The following is a 23,294-nucleotide window of genomic DNA, read 5'->3' on the forward strand; positions in this document are numbered from 1 at the left end:
GAGCCTCGATTTGAGTGTCAGAGGGGGGGAAGGAAAGGAAAAGCTGGGTGTCATCAGCATAGCAGTGATAAGAAAAGCCATGAGAAGAGATCACATAGGCAAGAGATCTGATATAGAGAAGGAAAAGTAAGGGGCCCAGGACTGAGCCCTGGGGGACACCGGTGGTAAGAGGACAGGATCTGGAGAGGGACCCTCTCCATGAGACCTGGTATGAGCGGTTCGAGAGGTAGGAAGCAAACCAGGAGAGTGCAGAGCCTGAAATGCCGAGGTCAGACAGAGTGGAAAGAAGGATTTGGTGGTTGACTGTATCAAAGGCAGCAGACAGGTCAAGGAGGACAAGAACAGAAGAGAGGGATTAGGCCTTAGCAGTGTGAAGGGCCTCTGTGACTGCAAGAAGAGCTGTCGCAGTGGAGTGAGAGGCCTTGAAACCGGACTGCAGAGGGTCCAGGAGGTCATTTTGGGAGAGATAGAGAGAAAGTTGTTCGGACGCTGCTCGTTCGAGGGTTTTGGAAAGGAATGAGAGAAGAGAGACAGGTCTGTAGTTGAGAATAGTAATAATAATAATAAAAAATAATAAAAAATATAGCCGCAAGCGGCGATGCGGGGTCCAAGCTTCTGGTGACTTGGGGGTTATATGTCAGATAATATTAATATAGACACTGAATTGCACATTTAGTCAGAGTTGATATGTGCACATATATGATATGTGAGTGATGACTGCACAAGTGTGATTTAAGCTGTGGTGATGGGGGCTTTATATAGTACCAGGAGAAGGGCATTTATGATGTCATTTATGATGTAATTTATGATGTCATTTATGATGTCATTTATGATGTCATAACTGACGTCGTCATAGAGAAGGTGACAGTCTTGTGACATCACTGATGATGTCATCTATGATGTCATCTATGATGTCATCTATGATGACATAGTGTCAAAGTTTAAACATTTATCATTTCAAGACGGTTTCACGTATCCAAATTCTTTATACAACTTTAGATCAGGGAAGTCCAGAGATGACACAGAAAAAGTTTGGGCTCATTCGGGCAAATGGCCTAGGACGAGTTCGTTTTTTTTTTTTGAAAATCTAGCAGGCTTAAATGGGTGTGAGTTATGGGTCAATACGCAAAAGGGTCTGTTATAGCGCCACCATCTGGCCAATATGGCTAATTTTTTGTCTCTGAGCAGTGGGGCACATTTCCAACCTATGTGCAAGGTCTGGCTACTGTAGCCCTTACGGTTTTTGACGTGCATGCTGTTTTAGGGCAGAATAATAATAATAAACATTACAGATACAATAGGGATCCACGCACTTCGTGCTTGGACCCCTAACAACAACAACAACAACAACAACAACAACAACAACAACAACAACAACAACAACAATAAAACAGTTATATTACAACTGAATCAATTTAATTATATTTTTACTACAACCAGCCAACCAGGAATTGGCTGTGTTGCAGAGGGCTGGCAGATTGAGAATGATAGGAGTCTTTAGTGCTCATGGAGTATACCTGTGCAGCTCTCAGGTTATATAGCTGCATGCTGTCAGTTGTCTCTGTCCCTCTCAGCAGCTAGCCTATCCACTCTGCTTTGCTGTATGGTTTTCCACCACACTTTTCAATCAGCCATGCACCACTGATTATGCTGACTAACACATCCCATTACCTCATTTGATATCATTTATTATCCTTCGTTATAAATAAATAATCATTTTGGCACTTCATGTCTGCGTGGTCTCCCATCTTTGTCACACACATGAGCCGGGTCTGTGACACCAGCTTCCAGCCTCATCGCATTGAACTGGTTGCATTACAGGTGATGTTGACATGCCAGGTGAATTATCAGATAGACAACCCTCATTTCCATTAACAACGCATATTTCCATTACTGTGATCAACATTAGTAGCCATCAATAAATAAACAAGTAAATCATCTTCTTTTTTTACCAACCAACAGCCTCCAACTTCCTTCCTTATAGACGGGTTTCACAGACTTATGTTACTAGGGAACAGTTTGGAACCTAGCTCATGTTCTGTCAGTTACTGTACTAACAAACACTGCAACAGGAAGTAAGCTGGGGGCAATTTAGAATGTTTATGTTGTCGGGTTTAAACATATATTTTGAGTTGATTCATATATTGAATTGAATTGAATAGAGAGAGAGAGAGAGAGAGAGAGAGAGAGAGAGAGAGAGAGAGAGAGAGAGAGAGAGAGAGAAAGGTTTTAGTTTTTTATGTCTCATAACTCTTAATTAGTGGTCCTCAACTTATTTTTTATTTTTATATCGTGTTGTTGTTTTTGTCCTGTATGTTGAGAGTGGCACTTTAATTATCTATCTATCTATCTATCTATCTATCTATCTATCTATCTATCTATCTATCTATCTATCTATCTATCTATCTATCTATCTATCTATCTATCTATCTATCTTTTTTATCTATCTATCTATCTGTGCACATAGTCTTTCTGGCAATGATATACGGTAATAGCATTGCTGATAGTGGTGCAGGAGTTATGGTGCTATTGTACAACTAGACAGACAGGACATACAAACTGATCAGACAGACAGGACATACAAACTGATCAGACAGACAGGACATACAAACTGAGCAGACAGACAGGACATACAAACTGATCAGACAGACAGGACATACAAACTGATCAGACAGACAGGACATACAAACTGAGCAGACAGACAGGACATACAAACTGATCAGACAGACAGGACATACAAACTGATCAGACAGACAGGACATACAAACTGATCAGACAGACAGGACATACAAACTGATCAGACAGACAGGACATACAAACTGATCAGACAGACAGGACATACAAACTGATCAGACAGACAGGACATACAAACTGATCAGACAGACAGGACATACAAACTGATCAGACAGACAGGACATACAAACTGATCAGACAGACAGGACATACAAACTGATCAGACAGACAGGACATACAAACTGATCAGACAGACAGGACATACAAACTGATCAGACAGACAGGACATACAAACTGATCAGACAGACAGGACATACAAACTGATCAGACAGACAGGACATACAAACTGATCAGACAGACAGGACATACAAACTGATCAGACAGACAGGACATACAAACTGATCAGACAGACAGGACATACAAACTGATCAGACAGACAGGACATACAAACTGAGCAGACAGACAGGACATACAAACTGATCAGACAGACAGGACATACAAACTGATCAGACAGACAGGACATACAAACTGAGCAGACAGACAGGACATACAAACTGAGCAGACAGACAGGACATAACTGAGCAGACAGACAGGACATACAAACTGATCAGACAGACAGGACATACAAACTGATCAGACAGACAGGACATACAAACTGATCAGACAGACAGGACATACAAACTGATCAGACAGACAGGACATACAAACTGAGCAGACAGACAGGACATAACTGAGCAGACAGACAGGACATACAAACTGATCAGACAGACAGGACATACAAACTGATCAGACAGACAGGACATACAAACTGAGCAGACAGACAGGACATAACTGAGCAGACAGACAGGACATACAAACTGATCAGACAGACAGGACATACAAACTGATCAGACAGACAGGACATACAAACTGAGCAGACAGACAGGACATAACTGAGCAGACAGACAGGACATACAAACTGATCAGACAGACAGGACATACAAACTGATCAGACAGACAGGACATACAAACTGATCAGACAGACAGGACATACAAACTGATCAGACAGACAGGACATACAAACTGATCAGACAGACAGGACATACAAACTGATCAGACAGACAGGACATACAAACTGAGCAGACAGACAGGACATACAAACTGATCAGACAGACAGGACATACAAACTGGTCAGACAGACAGGACATACAAACTGATCAGACAGACAGGACATACAAACTGAGCAGACAGACAGGACATACAAACTGATCAGACAGACAGGACATACAAACTGATCAGACAGACAGGACATACAAACTGATCAGACAGACAGGACATACAAACTGAGCAGACAGACAGGACATACAAACTGAGCAGACAGACAGGACATACAAACTGAGCAGACAGACAGGACATAACTGAGCAGACAGACAGGACATACAAACTGATCAGACAGACAGGGCATACAAACTGATCAGACAGACAGGACATACAAACTGATCAGACAGACAGGACATACAAACTGATCAGACAGACAGGACATACAAACTGAGCAGACAGACAGGACATAACTGAGCAGACAGACAGGACATACAAACTGATCAGACAGACAGGACATACAAACTGATCAGACAGACAGGACATACAAACTGAGCAGACAGACAGGACATAACTGAGCAGACAGACAGGACATACAAACTGATCAGACAGACAGGACATACAAACTGATCAGACAGACAGGACATACAAACTGAGCAGACAGACAGGACATAACTGAGCAGACAGACAGGACATACAAACTGATCAGACAGACAGGACATACAAACTGATCAGACAGACAGGACATACAAACTGATCAGACAGACAGGACATAACTGAGCAGACAGACAGGACATACAAACTGATCAGACAGACAGGACATACAAACTGATCAGACAGACAGGACATACAAACTGAGCAGACAGACAGGACATACAAACTGAGCAGACAGACAGGACATAACTGAGCAGACAGACAGGACATACAAACTGATCAGACAGACAGGACATACAAACTGATCAGACAGACAGGACATACAAACTGAGCAGACAGACAGGACATAACTGAGCAGACAGACAGGACATACAAACTGATCAGACAGACAGGACAAACAAACTGATCAGACAGACAGGACATACAAACTGATCAGACAGACAGGACAAACAAACTGATCAGACAGACAGGACATACAAACTGATCAGACAGACAGGACATACAAACTGATCAGACAGACAGGACATACAAACTCAGCAGACAGACAGGACATACAAACTGATCAGACAGACAGGACATACAAACTGATCAGACAGACAGGACATACAAACTGATCAGACAGACAGGACATACAAACTGATCAGACAGACAGGACATACAAACTCAGCAGACAGACAGGACATACAAACTGATCAGACAGACAGGACATACAAACTGATCAGACAGACAGGACATACAAACTCAGCAGACAGACAGGACATACAAACTGAGCACATAGACAGGACATAACTGAGCCGACAGACAGGACATAACTGAGCAGACAGACAGGACATAACTGAGCAGACAGACAGGACATACAAACTGATCAGACAGACAGGACAAACAAACTGATCAGACAGACAGGACATACAAACTGAGCAGACAGACAGGACATACAAACTGAGCAGACAGACAGGACATAACTGAGCAGACAGACAGGACATACAAACTGATCAGACAGACAGGACATACAAACTGATCAGACAGACAGGACATACAAACTGAGCAGACAGACAGGACATACAAACTGATCAGACAGACAGGACATACAAACTGAGCAGACAGACAGGACATACAAACTGATCAGACAGACAGGACATACAAACTGAGCAGACAGACAGGACATACAAACTGATCAGACAGACAGGACATACAAACTGATCAGACAGACAGGACATACAAACTGATCAGACAGACAGGACATAACTGAGCAGACAGACAGGACATACAAACTGAGCAGACAGACAGGACATACAAACTGATCAGACAGACAGGACATAACTGATCAGACAGACAGGACATACAAACTGAGCAGACAGACAGGACATAACTGATCAGACAGACAGGACATACAAACTGAGCAGACAGACAGGACATAACTGATCAGACAGACAGGATATACAAAGTAGTTTGTCGAACAATTATTCATATACTTCAAATTAATCACTTCATGCCAGAGCTTTTCAGTAGGGGTGTCACGATACACTCATTTCACGATACGATACGATACACGATATTGGGTTCACGATAACGATACGATACAATATTTTAACAATATTTTTTTGCGGTAAGTTGAGGGGGCATCCTCCACGCTAATTTGAGTCATTTCACCATTTTCATCCTCCGTGTCTGTAACGTCCCTCGTCTGTTCAAACAAAGCAATGAAAAGGAGAGCGAGCATGCAATCAGATGCAGATCAGTGCCACCATGTTCAGCTTCTTTTTCTCACGATATGAGATTTCATCTCAACGATACATATTGTCACGTTTTGATATCGCAATATATTGTGGGACGATATATTGTGACATCCCTACTTTTCAGTGATGCAAATTAATGTATTTTATGCTGTGCTTTTCACACATAACATAAATAACTCTCATCTCCTTTATGTATGTTCTCAGTGGGTTTCTCTGTCATGTTAAACAGCAAAATGTAGAAAAAACCTGTACCCACACCCACATTTATAACAAAACTTAAACCTTCTCTCAAAATGCCAAAGGTACCTTCCATGGCTCTGTCATTTGTGGTGTTTGATGTTGTTGCTTGGAGAGGCTGTGGCTTCTCTTCATTACACCGGTTATGAAAACACAAACATGCAGTGTGCAGCTATTGTTGCATACATAGAAATGATCAATAACATACGGTAATTCATCATCTTAAAAACAACTATCTTTAAAACATTCACATCTAAGATTTGACAGCAAAACATAGGTTATATTGAGAAAAAATAATGTGAGTTGATGGGACTAAGTCAGCAAGGAGCCTGAAAAAGGTGGGAAAACACACTGCAGCAGAAGATCACTTGGTCGGATTTCTGGCTTGTTGACCTCTAGCATCAGATTCCTGGTCCAAGCTGTCTATAACACCTTACCAAGCCCGGCAAACCTTCACACCTGGGGAGAGAGTGAAATGCCTTCCTGCCCCCTGTGTGTGCTGGGAGAGGGTCCCTTCAACATCTCCTCAGCAGCTGCCCCAAAGCCTTGGCCGATGCCTGCTACCGCTAGCGCCATGATGACCAGGTGCTCAAGGTAGTTGCTGAAGCGGTCACCACAGGCATCGAGTCCAATTAACACCACCCCAGGAAGAAAACCATCCCTTTTTTCAAAGCTGGAAAGAAGCCCTATTCACTACCACCGACAACAAGCCCGTGCCTACTTTTCACAGCCCCAGGCTGGCAGCTGACATCTTGGAGAACAACCAAAGTTCCCCGATCACATTACACAAACAACACTCGGTCCAAACATGATCATCTTCTCAGATTCCACCAAGCAGGTGATCGTGTGGGTACTGACAGTGCCCAGGGAAGAACACATGGAGGAGGCTCACGAGAAGAAGTCAAGTCAAGTCAAGTCAAGTTTATTTATATAGCCCTAATTCACAAGCATGTCTCAGAGGGCTTCACAGAGAAGAAGCTTGCTAAATACTCAGAAGCTGGTGTAGCAGTGCAGAAGCCCAGGCTGGCGGGCTCTCTGCGAGCCAATTCAAGTGGGCTGCTGGAGTTTTGCAGGGCGCTTACCCTGTAAAACTCTGACTGGGCTTGGAATCACCCGGAACAGCAAAGAGGGGGGGCATACGTTCCATCACTGAAACAGCAGAGAAAGCCACCAGGTGTCTTTGGATAAGGAGGGCAGGCCCATGGCTTGCTGCCTGGCTGGGTCACCTGGGCGAGGGGGGTCTGATGTGGAAAGACCCGAAACCCCATATGACCCCATATGACCCCAGGAACATCACTGATGATGCATTCCAGAGCATCCGAGAGATGTATCTTGGAACCAGAAAAGCATTAGAGGCTTCCTATTTGTGGAGATCTATTCATCTCCATGGTGCAGACTTGCACCACTGCAGAGGTCTAGTCCCTCTCCAGCAGAGATAGTGTAGCTGCAGCACATGCCCCGGCTGGCAGAGTGCGGAGAGATGGTCACCATTGATTGCAGCCTAATTACCATCACATGATCCTTCGTCTCAATTCCTATTCACTCCCCTGCAGGGAGAACCTGATAGCACTCGCTAGATGAAACTACTATGGCCAAAGCATGCCACTTAACAGTGTTGGGCAAGTTACTCAGGAAGTGTAATAAGTTACTTATTACTCCTTTAAAAAGTCATTTAAAAAAGTAACATTACTCGTTACAATATATTACTTTCATTATACCCCCTTCCGAAAAAGTGATGTAGAACCTGTTTAGCCAGCTCCTTTTAGAACTGAATCCACTTGATTGGAACAATAATGAACCTTACAGGAGGAGTCAACAATCAGCCAAACTGCAAACTTTTGTATTTATTTGCCTATAGGACAAAAAACAAATTGCGTTCTGGCAACGCAGTAGTCTATCTCCTATCTCCACACTTCGTTTTAGCACTGTGCCAGCAATGGAGAAATTAATGCATTAACTTGAACTTGCATTAGTAAATAATATAATTACTTTTTTGGAAATTGTAATCCCTTACACTACTGGGGAAAGTAATAAAATTACTGTAATGCGCTAGTAATGCGTTACTGCCAAACACTGGCGCTTAACTGTTTGAACTATATAAAGGGGACTTGGTAGGGGGTTAAGAGAAGGGAATAAAACGCTCCTTGTCTGTTGAGTTGCACAACAGTCAGGCAGGATGAATGGGAGTCGCTTGCATGAAACAACTTGCTCAAACACACACTCATAGGCATACTTTTAGAGTTTGGACTTATTATATTATTACCACTGGCCTGTTATTATCTGATGCTCATGATACCAAAATAATCATGAAAAACCCTTCTCATCAGTCTCATCATTATGCAAAACACTTCCGAAACTCTGTCAACCTTGGCAAAAAGATATGAAGTGTTTCCTCTAGCCCTAAACTAATTTTACATTTAAAAAACTCAGGATGATAGAGAGACACATATTCATGCATGCACACACACTTTCTCTCTCTCTCTCTCTCTCTCTCTCTCTCTCTCCCCCATTCCCTCTCGGCTCTGACTCAAACCCTCCACTTCAGGCTGAAATAGAATCTATTGGCTGTAATTTTCCGCTTAATTCTACATAACTTCTCCACAGTAGACCGAACTTACCAGCTCCTCACAGAAGAGAGAGATTCCCCCAGAGAACATGTCTGTCAATGAAAACAGCTCACATACCCATGCACACATACATTGTATGCATGTAATATCCACTATAGTGCAAGCATTCTTTGACACTTTGACAGAACAAACATGAATGTCATATATATCAATCTTTTGAGCAATATATTCCACTGTAAGTGGCACGACCGTGAGACAGGACTGGTGAAGCTGGTTTGGGTGGAGGGGGGCACATTTCTCCGGGGCGTGAATCATTGCTGGTGTGTGTTTGTGTGTGGTGTGCGTGTGCGTGTGTGTGTGTGCGTGCGTGCATGTGTGTATGCATGGGTGGGTGCGTGTATGAGTCAGCGTGTCCACTCTTTAAGAGGAGGCTTTCTCCTCGCTCTGACATCAGTCTCACAGGACCCAGCTGGTACACACACATCATCTCCCTTCTCCTGGTGAACGCTACTCAACGGTGAGTACAGATGGAAAGACAGAGAATGGCAAAACAATATTCAGAAACAAAGAATGGCAGAGCACAAGAGCGCCTGAAACATGATGATAGAATGTTGTTTATATCCTGGCAGTGTTATTATTTATGACTTATATTATGACTTGAGTGTGATTTCATGAATCTGCTTGGAAACTTCCACAGCATCTTCACTTAATTCTGCTGCAAATACTTGTCTTTGGAGAGTGTTTCTCATTCACCTTTCTACCCTGGATTTTGATTTTGAACCTGGAACTTCTCCATCATAACCACCAGCATACTAGCATACTGTCCACTATCAAAAGATTCCATACAACTTGATCATTTGTATGTATGAACAATTATTTCACAGAACTTTTTTCCTCTATCCATCCTGTATGATTCAAATGCATTTGATAATCAAATGCATTTATATAGCACCTTTCTAGATACTCAAAGCACTTCACATATCAGTGGAGGGGGGAGTGTGGGAGATGGAGACTCAACTCATCCACCAGCAATGTGCAGCACCCACCTGGGTGATGCCTGGGTGATGCATGCTTCTCTTTGAGTTACTCTCAATCAAATAACAATTCACTCTTTTCCTCCAGCTACAGCCATGCCTCGTCTAGAGCAGGTCATCGTCCTCATGGTGGAGTTGTTTGAGCAGTATGCAGGCGAGGACGGCAAGAAAAAACAGATCAACATGGACGAGATCAAGATGTTGCTAGAGAAAGAAGTGGAGTCCCCCGAAATCAAAGTGAGAGACTCAACACATTCACTCTACTGGCCTCAACATACACAACACGGCAACAAAGAGCATGCATAGCAAATATACAGCATCCACAGATGATCCAGTTTGTCGTGTGTGGCCCTGTTCAACCCTGATATTAACATATGCGTCTTGTGTAATCCGATCACATTTGAACGGCTCAAAGTAGCTATGTCAGTTTATACCTGTCATGCGTCTCGAGTGACAACTCGTGATCGTATCTGACTTCCCCGCTCTGTATGCTAATAAGAATCTCGTCCCTACCTGACTTGTCATTTGAGTCCTTGGCTTGTCTCAAAGCATTCTGTCATTGATCAATGATAACCCTAAAGGTCAGTGACCCTAAAGGTCAGTCAGTTTGTCTTGTTCCTCCCTCTACGTCTTACTCTCTCTATTTCCATCCTGATGTGATGAAAGCCACTGTCATACATGTGGGGCATCTGGGTAGTGTAGAGGTCAGAGGTCAAAGCACTCGCCTACCACCGCGCACACCCAGCTTCAATTCCTGGGTAGTTGGTCAGGCGTCCCTACAGACACAATTGGCTGTGTCTGCGGGTGGGAAGCCGGTGGGAATGTGATTCGTGGTCGCTGCACTAGTGCCTCCTCTGGTCAGGTGAAAAGTAACGGCTGGCGACTGCACATGTATTGGAGGAAGCATGTGCTAGTCTACAACTCTCCCCAGATCGGCAGAGGGAGTGGAGCCACGACCAGGACAGGAGGGGGAATTGGCCATTGGGGAGAAAATGGGAGAAAAACGGGGGGTGGGGGCATGTAGTAACATAGTAGCTGACATCTACATGTTTGTTGGGTCCAGATAGGGTGTGTCTGTATTGTTCATCTAAGATTGGAGAACTTGAGACAGGTTAATTTTAAGGTGGCTGGGAAGTGAGGAGAAATAGTTTACTCTGGCCCTCATCTGGTGATGATGAAGGTCAGGGATGGGCAACTTTGATGATGTTAGAGAGGGCCACAGAAAAATGTCCTCGCTACCAGAGGGCTAGATTGTGACCGTGCTCTTCCACCAGTAGCCTACTGTAACACCATGACTCCCAATTATAGCTACTAATTTGATGAAAAGGACTGGTAATCAAAGTTTATTATACCAACATTTATATTTTTCATATTCAAATAATTCAAGTAATTCTTCCATTCAGATGACACCAGCAACTTTGCTCTAGCTTTAAAACAGCCTGCTACAGCAATTTGATGGGGTACATCACCCAAATATGTCATATTAATCAGATTAGTAATGTTGCATGTGCAATGTGCATCCTGGATATAGTTTGTTACAATAGCGTGAGCTCAAATGCTAACACTAAACAGTATGTGGATGGATAATGCCAACGCCATTAGCGCCATGTTCTGGGATGTACAGTAAAATAAAAACACAGATTTGGGTGGTCTAACGGACCTAACCTAACCAAAAACGTCCGCATTGTTAAAAAAGACAAAAACAAAACAAAACAAAAAAGACCCAGGGGCCACACTGAGTGAGGTCGGGGGCCGCATGCGGCCCGCGGGCTGCCAGTTGCCCACCCCTGATGTAGGCTAATAGCATTGCTGATAGTGGTGCAGGAGCAATGACGATCACATTGACCTTGCTATTGTGCAAGTGACCAGACAGGACATACAAAGTAGTTGTGGACAACTCTAAGTATGTCAGTTATCCACTTGTGATCCGATTACCCAAGACGCATGTCAGTACCAGGTCTGAAGAGGTATTAACATGCATCGGATTCGGGTAATCTGATCAATCTGAACTATGTCAGTTCACACCTGTCATGCGTCTCGAATGACCATTGCGATAAGATCTCATTTCCCTCTCTATATGCAAATAAACAACCTGTCCCTACTGAACTTGTTATTTGAGTCCTTGGCTTTTCTGAAAGCATTCTTGGGCTGTTTTGTTTTAGGTTGGCATTGCTGCCCTGGCCAAATGTAACCATTCCCCCCATCTTTTTATAAATCTCCTCTTATATTGCCTGGTTGCCATACGAATCATCCAGTTTCCGTAGTACAGACTCTTTCACCCAAAGGGAAATTACATCGTGTTTTGGGTGGACTCCATCCACGTGACTCCATTTAGCCTGTTGTGACTTCTTCTATGTCTTCTTCGTTTTAAGACAAGTTCCCGCTTCTTCTTCTAGTTTATATGATGCTGTTTGCAGTTGGCACACGAGTGAGTACGTAGGCCTACTTCTGCTTATAAGGAGGACATCAGTTGAGTAGTGGGTCCTTCAATGTGGCCCAGGACACATTGCGTACACAAGAATGTGGCCACATGTGGCCAAATCCACCTCCGAATGTGGTCTGAGCACAATGCATCCTCAATGCATCTTGGGTGAGTTCACACCTGTACTTAGAGCTGTACACTTGTCGGGTGCCCCCCGGTGGCTCACCTGGTGGAGTGTGTAGCATTAACACTTATAGGCAATGTACACCAGATGCGTTACGGCTGCGTTACGGATCCGGAAAACTGCCGGAACGACTCTCGCCCATGTTAATTGATGGGCGATACATGATTGATGGGTCTGTTCGCAGCCGTACCGGAGCCGTACCGCATCTGTTCCGGAGGCAGTGTAGATTAGCCCTAGGTCCTTGTCCCCCCCTCTCTCTCCCTGCTTTCCTGTCTATAGTGTCCCATTGAATAAAGTCAAAATGCCCAAACAATAATCAAAAAAATAAAAATAAAAATACAAAGTTTTGTCCACTTGTGATCGGATCATCCAAGACACATGTTAATACCAGGTTTTCGAACAGGGCATGTTTACCTGCATGCATGTGTGTTTTGTACTGCATGCATGCATTTCGTCACACAGATATATATATATATATATATACATTATAGACAACCCAGCAGGTTTGATGCTCTCTGGTAAGTGTAAGTGTATGTTCTCACAGGACAACATCCCTCCAGAGGAGATCAAAGAGGCCATGGAATTGCTGGACAAGAACCACGATGGTGAGGTCAACTTCCGAGAGTACTCTAGGTGTGTGGCCTCCCTGGCCAAAGGCTACTACAAACAGAAGAGGACCAAGGGTATCAAGAAGGGCAAGAAGGAAGGAGAGGACTAAGGCGGGGGGATTAAACATGAAACAACTAAAGAGTTTCTAGCTTCAAAATGTACATTTAACTAAATATTCTCTGCATATGGCGTATACGTCATATGCAATGCTGCCTACACTGATGACGGGTGTGTCCACTGGGGATGGACAAACAGCACAGATAGCTTAGACACTACTGGTATCAGACAATTTGCACATATATTGAGCAGCTTATGTAGGTCAAACCTGTGTTGTTGATGTGCAGAATGTAATATGCAGTGTGTCTTAGTCTCTGTATCTTGGTTTGGAAATGTACTGAACATTCGTCACTAGCTGAGCATTAATAAAAACTAAAAACCAATAGAATATTTGATTTAATGTGCACTTTTTTCCCTTGTTTGTTTTTGGCCATCACTGTATGTAGCAGGCATTAAATATCATTATGTAGCAGGCATTCAATATCATGTGGAATGAAACAAGCAGCATGGACTCATCAAACATTCAACACAGGTCACCCAATATGTTCTGGGGTGCAGACATCACTGTCAGTACTTCAACCCACCTCAATGGACTTGTCTGGCCTGTTCTTTCCAATCCTATTGATGGGAGTCTCCCACAGGTCAAAGCTTTGTCTACGTGCAGCTGATATCAGATCCTGTTCATATCATCCCCCCCCCCCCCTCTTCTGAGTTACTGCATCTCTCTCTGTCTCTCTCTCTCCATCCATCTGACACCCAGTTGAAGCAGAATAAAAAGATGGCTCCTGGTCTGATGCCTCCAAGCTCTCTCCAGTTAGAACTTGGCTTAAGACGCGGGAGTGGTTCAGCAAGCATGTTTGTTCCAAAAAAGTCTATATCAAACCCTATGCTGCAGTGATTTCTGTTCATCTCATTCTTTCAGGAAACATTTGATACACATTTCAAATGTGAGGCAGAGTTGATATGATGATCTGATGAACTGGCTCAACAAGTGGAAAGGCTATTGCTCATTTGTCATCGTCGTATATGATGAACAAAACATAGGAGGCACTCTGAACTTTTTTTTTCTCCATATTTTATTTTAGATTTTTCATAACAATAACAAGACAAAGAAACATGCTCAGACACACACATATACACACACAAAAACAAACCAACAAAACAAAAAACATAAGGTACATAGCTACCAGCCGCATAATGTGCTTATGTGCTCATGAGAAATGTGCCTGAGATCCCGTGCAAGGGGTCCATGAGAGACCAGTCAGGCGAGTCATCCGTCACCTCTAACCTCATCAAGGTAGGCTAGGAACGGGTCCCAAATGGTGGAAAACCTTTTAAGTGAATTGGTCCTCAGGAACCTAGGTCTCTCCATCCTTATAACAGAGGTCATGTCCGCCAACCACAATTGGAAAGAAGGTGAAGAGGAGGACTTCCATTCCTTCAAAATAAGTTTCTTGGCAACAATTGTCCCCTGTGTCAGAGACTGCTGCACAGCTGTAGGGAAGTTCAGAGAGGACTCCGAGCAGCCGAAGATGGCGAGTTCTGCCTCCGGCTGCAGGGTTATTTTGTAGGCCTTGGAGTACCAGTCAACTATTTTGGCCCAAAATTCTGTTAGTGAAGGGCAGAACCAGAAGACATGGGACAGAGTGCCCTCCGAGACCTGACACCTGTCACACAGTGGCGAGACAGAGGGGAAGATCCTGTGCAATTTATGCTTGGAATAGTGAAGACGGTGAGTGACTTTAAATTGAATCAGCTGGTGTCTGCTATTAACTGAGCAGAGCTGTACCACAGACAGACCCCTTTCCCATATCACGTCAGACAAATCAATACCAAGTTCCCCCTGCCACGCTTCTCTAATCCTCTCAGTTGAGGCCATGGTGCAGTTGTCAAACAGACATACAAACCTAAAGACAAGATGCCTGGAGTGAGGAGGGCTCAGCAGTACATCGGCACTCTGAACTTCTGAAGTAAAATGGTAGCCAGCAAAACAGGCCTATACAATAAAGAGTCAGATTATAGGCAACAATCATCACGTGCATGTAGGTCTTATTGCATCTGGTCATCTTTATTCATTAGCTCATAACTAATGAGTTGCTGAAGATTTCAATTGGTTTTAATTCAGAAGATTATCAATGAAGATTGAGAAAGCCCACCTGGTCTGTGGCGGCTGGGCCCACTGTCAGAGTCAGACCCCGTTTATTTGACATCTGCAGTAGAAACAACATTGGAATTAAGGTGCAAAGAGCCTAAAAACACACCGACAACAACATGTAAAAACATTTGGATATAAAAGAGTAAAAAAATAAAAAGAGATAAAAACGTGCGGATAGGCCACGTCATTTGAGTTTATAAGCCCAATGACGGTAGTATCGTCAGCATACATGACCGTAGGCCTTTTTCACAGCAGCCATTTTGTGTCTATAAGGCAGGGAGTAACACAGGTGCACCAAAACATAAATTAGGGTTTCCAACTTCCAGTTTAGGTGTTCCAGTGCTGGGGCCCTAATTAGTGAGTTAGTTGCACCTGTGTTACCCTGACTTTTAGACACAAAATGGCATCTGTGAAAAAGGCCCATACAGTCAAGATGGAACAAAAGGGAAGTGAGATTGCAAACTTGAGGCAAGCCAATGCTCAGAACAAGTACATCAGACAGTACCATTTCCAATTCTGACTCTTATCAAAATTAAGAAGCTAAAATTCCATTCACAGACAACATCACACAGACCAAGACTTTGAAGTTTGTGGATCAGGAGTGAGGGGAAGATCATATTAAAAGCAGAACTGTAGTCTATAAAAAGCATTCATGACTTTTGTGTTCATAGTAGACACAGTGCTATATTGCATTGTCAACTGATCTGTTTTTCCTATAAGCCAACCAGTTGCCAAGGATCAAGAGAAGGAGGAAACTGACATTCGATATAGTGCAACACTAAACGCTCCAGGCATTTCATTAACACTGAGGTTAGTGCAATATGTCTGTAATCATTGTGACATGTTACAGGTGATTTCTTTGGTACTGGCCTGGGACTACAATAGGTTCCTTAAAGCTTCTAGGTGATGTCTGCAAAGGTCTGGATGACACACTGGACCTCCCCTTACACATAAACTGAAGCCTGGACCATGGGGCGTGTCCCTGCCCGCCCTTTTTCAGCTCTACAAAGAGTTAACTCACTCAGTTCCAACCTGTCTAAGAACAAAATACATTTCTATATGTCCATGTCTCCTCCTGCCTCCTTTTCATGTGCTTATGTGGTTAAGAGGAGTGGTTGGCTGAGTGGATCTGAAGGGGACCCTTTTCTCAGCAGCCATTTTGAGTGTCAAAGCAAGGTAAACACAGGTGTAACCAATAACATTAATGAGGGCCCTGGCACTGGAACACCTAAATGGAATTATTATTAATGGAATTATTCGTTACACATGTGTTTGCCCTGCTTTGAGACCTCAGACAGACAGACAGACAGACAGGCATTACAGCATTACTGAATACGCACCCCTTTAGATATATATCAATGTTAAGATATGAGTAATCTGGTTCTTATTTAACTAAAGATTTATTTTAGAAATGTTACTTGCAAATGTTTCAATGAGTGGTGTAGAAAGTCCAGAGATGTGTGAGTTGTAGTAAGATTCTACCAGAGGGTGGCAGTGTGTAGCTAGCCCAGTCTTGAAAGCACACCCAATATGTAGCCCTGCCCCAACTTACCAACTTCCAGCTTACTGAGGGGCTGCAGCTCAGTTTGGCACTAACCTGACACTGAATCCAGCTGCCTCGCAAGGTTATAATGGCACAGTGTTGCTATTTATGATTGTTTTATGATTTATGATAATTACTAGCCTACTAATAATATTTATATTTAATATAAAGGGACAGTCAAAAATACAGTATAAATGTATGTGTAATAATTTCCTTTGTTTCATTTTTAGAATGTTGAATAATCTTGACAAATATATTAGATTGATTATATAGCCAATGTTTACATAGATCAGAAGATGATTTAATCATTCATCATACAGTAGATAATTCGCTGGTGTCATGTCAGTTTGTGCCTCCAGCTCTTCCCAAACACTTTAGGCACTCATTATGTGGTTGATTTGATTTGATTTGATTTTATTAGACGTCAATCATAGAAAAAACAAGTTACAACAAGTTTATCAGAGCGTCAGGGATACAGACACATGAAAGTCTTTCGACTTATTTCCACTGTGGTCCCTGGACTGGGACAAACAACATAGTAACAAATACATACAATACACCAGTTATGTTGTCTGTCAGTCAACATAATCACATCCACGTGTAAACCGCCGGCACACCTCCTACCCTCAGGCAGGTGGAGCAAGTGTACATCTATAGCATCTGCCTAGCTGAGTATTGGCACTGTAAGCATGGTATATGTTCTCCTGTATCTCAACTAAGTTTTTGATTATCATCCTTCAATTTAACATTGCAATGTATACGGCTTCTTCGGGATTCATTTCCTTTCCAGATCTACAGAATATGGAAGATACTTTGATATAATCCAATAGAGCAATTTAAGTGATGTCATAGTCTGCCACGTACTGCAAATTGCAGGGTGTGGCTGCACAGGTAACACGTCTGTGTGTGGAGTGGTGGTGGTGGGGGGGGGGGGGGGGGGTATCATTACAATGAATCACCAGCCTTTTCAAAAGCGCTATGCCTGGAGGTCATGAAGAATAGAAAACAGACCACACATATCCATAAATGCAGCAGACATGTGCTGATGTGCATTCAGCATGCCATGGGTCATTTGTCAAATTGAAAAACCATCATGAGATATGAAATGAAAATGACTGCCATTCAGGAAGACAAGCAGCGCCGTTGATCCCACACTCAGAGAGAAAGAGAAAGAGAGAAAGAGAAAGAGAGAGAGAGAGAGAGAGAGAGAGAGTGGGTGTGTGTGTGTGTGTGTGTGTGTCTGTTTGCTTGCCTCCTCCCAACGCCATTGGTTGCCTTCTCCTATCATTTTATGGTTACAAAAATGATAGCTGTGACTCATTGCACTTCCCACGAACACTCATGGACCCTTGACTAGTCAAAGTAGTCATTCACAAACAGTATCTTGTTGCTCATTTGAATCATATGGCCAAGGAAAGCCTGGAAAGGTGCTTTATGGCATGAATATCTACTGTGAAAGGCTTATTCATTAATATTTACAGAGAAAACAAATAAAAAAATCATCATACACCTATTAGAGTTGGTTCTCATTTGCAATATTAAATGGACTATATTAGGGGGTTAATTCACCACATTGCCTTCATATAATGAGGGACAATTCTTAGGTTAGAATAGGGAGAGGTTAGAATAGATTTCCATGGGCAATACACTTTATTCTACTTTGAATAAGATATCACTCACTCTTATTTGTTGTTACGTGTCATGACTTGCATTGCAAATGAGTTTGCAACCGCCCAACCCAGTTTTGGTTATAGGCTTGATCTATGGAAATGAGGTAAATAAGAGAACACGTCATGTCATGCATTTCTTCTTACTCTCTCTGTCGTGTATTGATGGTGGTAGAACGTACTGTATGGGCCCATATAATTGACCACCAAACACAATGCTTAACACTGCATATTGTGTTGGAACAAAACCTGAGATGAGGTAGGGCAGGAAAGAGCCCCCCTTCCATAAGCCCTGTGGTCAAGCTTTATTTAAACAGAGAAAGCACACTGACAGCAGGTGTGCCATGTTTCCATGGTAACAATAAGAAATTAAGTGTATCCTGGGTGCAATTTGTTCCATCTAATAGGTCCAAAAGTTCACCTACATTTGCTCTGATACGAGGAGTCTCCAGGGTGATATATTCCTGAGCACAAGTTGTGACAGGCTGATTTCCTACTACAGGAGACAAGTGAGGTAACTTGGAGGTTTCTGAAATAAGCAGTGTTGGGGAGTAGTGAACTACATGTAGTTAACTACATAGTTGAACTACATTTTGCAGTAGCTTGCTGGTATAGTTCAACTACATTCATATTTGCGTAGTGAGTCAAGTAGTTAAACTACTTTTTTGTCATTTCAGAATCAGAATCAGAATCAGAAAGACTTTAATGATCCCCGGGGGGAAATTGGGACAAGTTACAGTTGTCCCAATTTTTGTGTAGTTTCTGTGTAGTTTAACTACTCAAACTACAAGCTATAATTTTGGGCAATAAAATGAAAGGAATGTATATATATATTTATTTTATTTTACCCATTGACTGTATCATTACTGTTGAACCAGAACCCCCTTTGACAGGACTGCCTCTTTTTCTTTCGTCCTGATCACTTTGAAGGCACCATCGACCATGAAGTCAGCCAGGATCCTACTAACGTTACTGTATTTCTTGACAAGACAGCCTACGCTGCCTCTGAGTGGCTTGTCCTGATATTCTTACCCTAACCTTAACCAATCCTAGTCAAGTCTTTACTGTTTATTTGTCTAATAAAACAAAACCCAGAAGAACCCACATTTGTTTACAACAACAAAAATATAACATTGAATGTATTGGGTGTCAACTATTGCAATAACCTCAATTGAGAGGCCTCAATAGCCATCACGAATAATCAAAATAATAACACTGTGGATCCAGGGGCATGCATAGGCCCACAGTACATATACTGTAAACTAGGCTACATCATAATCAAAGACAGACTTAAAAGTTGATTGAACTAATTGTTGTCTACCCCTCCATTGTAAGGAATCCTCTGTTTTTTTCAGAAACCAATCTTAATTTGGATATTCCTTCAATTAAAATTAATGAGATCAATCGGTGACCTCTGGATGGCATCAAAACCCTGTTGGAGGATACACGTGCCTGACAAATATGCAATAGTGTCATCTGTATAAAGGTGGTGTATAAAATGTGTGATATTTATCCCGATATTGATATTGATGAATGAAGATGGGTGGGGAGTAACCTGGTAACCAGTCCCAATGAATCCTTCATTAGGAATATATGAAGAGTGCTAACAACTGCGATTCATATGGGGCTGGATACCAGCCTAGGATGGGGAGTGCAGGACCCAAAATTGAACCTTGTGGTACTTGTGGATACATTGTCTCCTATTGTGCATTTAATTTCTGATCCAGTTACACAGACATTAAATGCACAATAGTTAGTTACAGTTACAGGCAGAAATATCAAAGCTAATATCAATGAGACGAACAGATGGTACACAACATCGCAAGTGTACTATTAATTTTCTGTGAGAAGATGGCGGTGAGAGGATTTAAATAGCAGAAAAGCAAGCGAAACTTGCTCCTGTGTAATTACTGTGCTGGTGCATGAGACAGGATACTACTTGCCAGAGATCAAAATCTGTTCAACTTTTGCAAAATTTCGCTGGTGCCTTTTTTTGGTCAACCAATAAAAATGCACTTTATTGTCTAGTGAAGTCAAGAAGAGAGATGGACGCCCTGATAAATATTGGTTTTAAGTGTACCCTCCCCAAGAACCACCACATAGGATAAGCCGCCTGAGCTTATCACCCTCAGCGCTCCCTGTGTGGAGGCGGAGGCACTGTTATCACCACCTCTTGATGTGAGCCCATTATTTGCAGAGGCCATTAGTGTAGCAATAAACACCAGCCTTTGGCAGGATGTGAGGGCGCTCCCATCACAGACAGGAAAAATGCACTGGCTATCTCAATTTGCCTTTTGAGCACGAAGCATGGTTGGGCAATACTAGTCAAACATACTAATATAATACTAATATAATATAATATAATATAATATAATATAATATAAAATAATACTAATCAAACGTACTAATATAATATAATATAATACTAATCAAATGCACTAATATAATATAATATAATACTAATCAAACATACTAATCAAATGCACTAATATAATATAATACTAATCAAATTACTAATATAATATAATATAATCTACTAATATAATACTAATATAATATAATACTAATCAAATGTACTAATATAATACTAATATAATATAATATAATACTAATCAAATGTACTAATATAATATAATATAATATAATATAATATAATATAATATAATATAATATAATATAATATAATATAATATATGGTCTGAGTTCAGTTCACTTCACCTGTGCAGTGTGAACACAAAGCACTCCAGGTTCACTTATCTCATTTTTGGCTCTTTGCTCGTAACAACTTCAGTGTATCGCCTGAGTTCTACCTCTTATACATATGTGCCTATTTGCTGTTTACTGATAGGCCAAATGTTGGTAAGTAAAGCAACTCTGTGTTGTTGGTAACGTAACTTAAAATACCATTGGTTTACATTTTACATTACAATGTAGCAATAAAGTACTGTATGTTACAACAAGGTTTTGAAAGATGTGTATCTTTTATCCAATAAAATACAATAAAGACAAGTATAACAACAGCCATCTTGTTCCAAGTAAAAACTACCCATAAGCCAAAGCAGTAAAGGTTGAGCTCGAGAGGAACTACATATAATGTGAACAGAGAGGCCATTTACACCTGGCACTAACATGCGTTTTCTGTGATCAGATTGCACTCAGATAGTGCTTGACCACTTGAAAGTACAGGTGTAAACGCCTCCAAGACACATTGAGGACGGATTGCGATCTGATCGGCCAAACCACCTCCAGAGGTGGTCAGGGACGCATTGTGACCACAGTGAACACAAGTGTAAATGCAATGGGTCCTCTCAAACCACATACAGCAACTGTCACCACTGTTTATCTGCCGCTCTACTCTATGGAGCTTGCCTGAACAGATTGCAATCAGATCTCTATATAAAGAGGGCAGAGGCCCCATCAGAGCTGAAGTGGACCAGAAAGAGAACTACAGTAAGTCCTCTTTCAAATTAATTGACAATGTGTGAACGCAAAAAGAACTGAGTCCCTTCTCTATTGGTCCACCTTGTATACCCTTGTTCTGCTCTCTCTTCTCTCCCTCCCTCCCCCCATTCTCTCTCTTTTCTCCTCCCTCTCTCTCCCCTTCTCCCCCTATTCTCTCCCCCCTCCTCTCTCCCTCTAATATAAGAATGTTCAATCCTGTTTATTGATATTGCTTAGCTAGACTTAGCTAGACATATTCTCTGTAAAGCTCTCTGAAACACGCTTGTGAATTAGGGCTATACAAATAAACTTGACTTTACCGAGTTTGGTTCATTTAAAAAGGACTATAAGTGAAAACACCCAAAAGCATGCTGCAAATCTTTCCAAACTTATAGGGAGAACACTATCTTGCCTCAACCTATATGTAATATGAAAGCGCATGGCTGCCCTATGCTAGGTCACACAGGACAGTTGGCATGGACACTGGGCATGCACAAACATGCGCAAGATGGCTAACATCCTGTGTAAGGCTTTGTAAGCAGTGCCTCTGTGACTGTCGTCGAGCTGCTCTTTTCTGTCCAGTTGAGAGTTGAGCTGAGGACAAAGACAGGAAACTGAATGCAGGGAAAATAGCAGCGATTTGGTTTCCCTGCGTGACACAGCACTCCTTCACTCCCCCTGCAAGCGTTTAATGAGAGAGAACCTTTCTCATTCTTAACTAATGCTTAACATGTGAACAGAAAGCAGAGTGCACAAGCCAATGGAATTCATCATGAACTTGGAGTCCTCTCAATCCTTCTGTTGTTGTTTTTTTTTTTAATATTAGAAGCAGTAGAAGTCTTATTACTCCTGGTGGTAGTCAATGGGAGTAAAAACATGGAAAAGGATGATCATAGGCTATACGGAAACTGTTTGGAATGTATTTGATATTTCAGGGTAGTGATTTGTAGCTACATTCTGCCTCCAGTGTCTCAAAAACTGTAAAGAATATAGTGTTTGTTGGTTTGACAAAAATGACTGATTCTAAATCAGAGAGGTTGAAGCAGCTCTTACACTAGGGTTTGTAATTTGTCCTTCTACAGTTAGCTGTGAAATGATGCGAGTGGGGCTGGTAGCAGTGGAGGGGGTTGTTACAGGATCGGAGCTGAGTGGGGCTGGTAGCAGTGGAGGGGGTTGTT

At 42.2% G+C, this 23,294-nt stretch overlaps 1 protein-coding gene across 1 annotated transcript; it reads left to right on the top strand.

The window, feature by feature from the left end:
- The first annotated feature begins 9,396 nt into the window (after positions 1-9,396).
- Positions 9,397-13,687, top strand: s100w (S100 calcium binding protein W). Its single transcript, XM_083644649.1, has 3 exons — positions 9,397-9,521; positions 10,127-10,275; positions 13,189-13,687. Exons 2-3 carry the CDS (start codon positions 10,135-10,137, stop codon positions 13,360-13,362), a joined length of 315 nt encoding a protein of 104 aa, XP_083500775.1. The 5' UTR covers positions 9,397-9,521; positions 10,127-10,134; the 3' UTR covers positions 13,363-13,687.
- Positions 13,688-23,294: the final 9,607 nt, after the last annotated feature.

This window comes from Poromitra crassiceps (assembly GCF_964638095.1).
Source record: "Poromitra crassiceps genome assembly, chromosome: 1".
NCBI lineage: Eukaryota > Metazoa > Chordata > Actinopteri > Beryciformes > Melamphaidae > Poromitra > Poromitra crassiceps.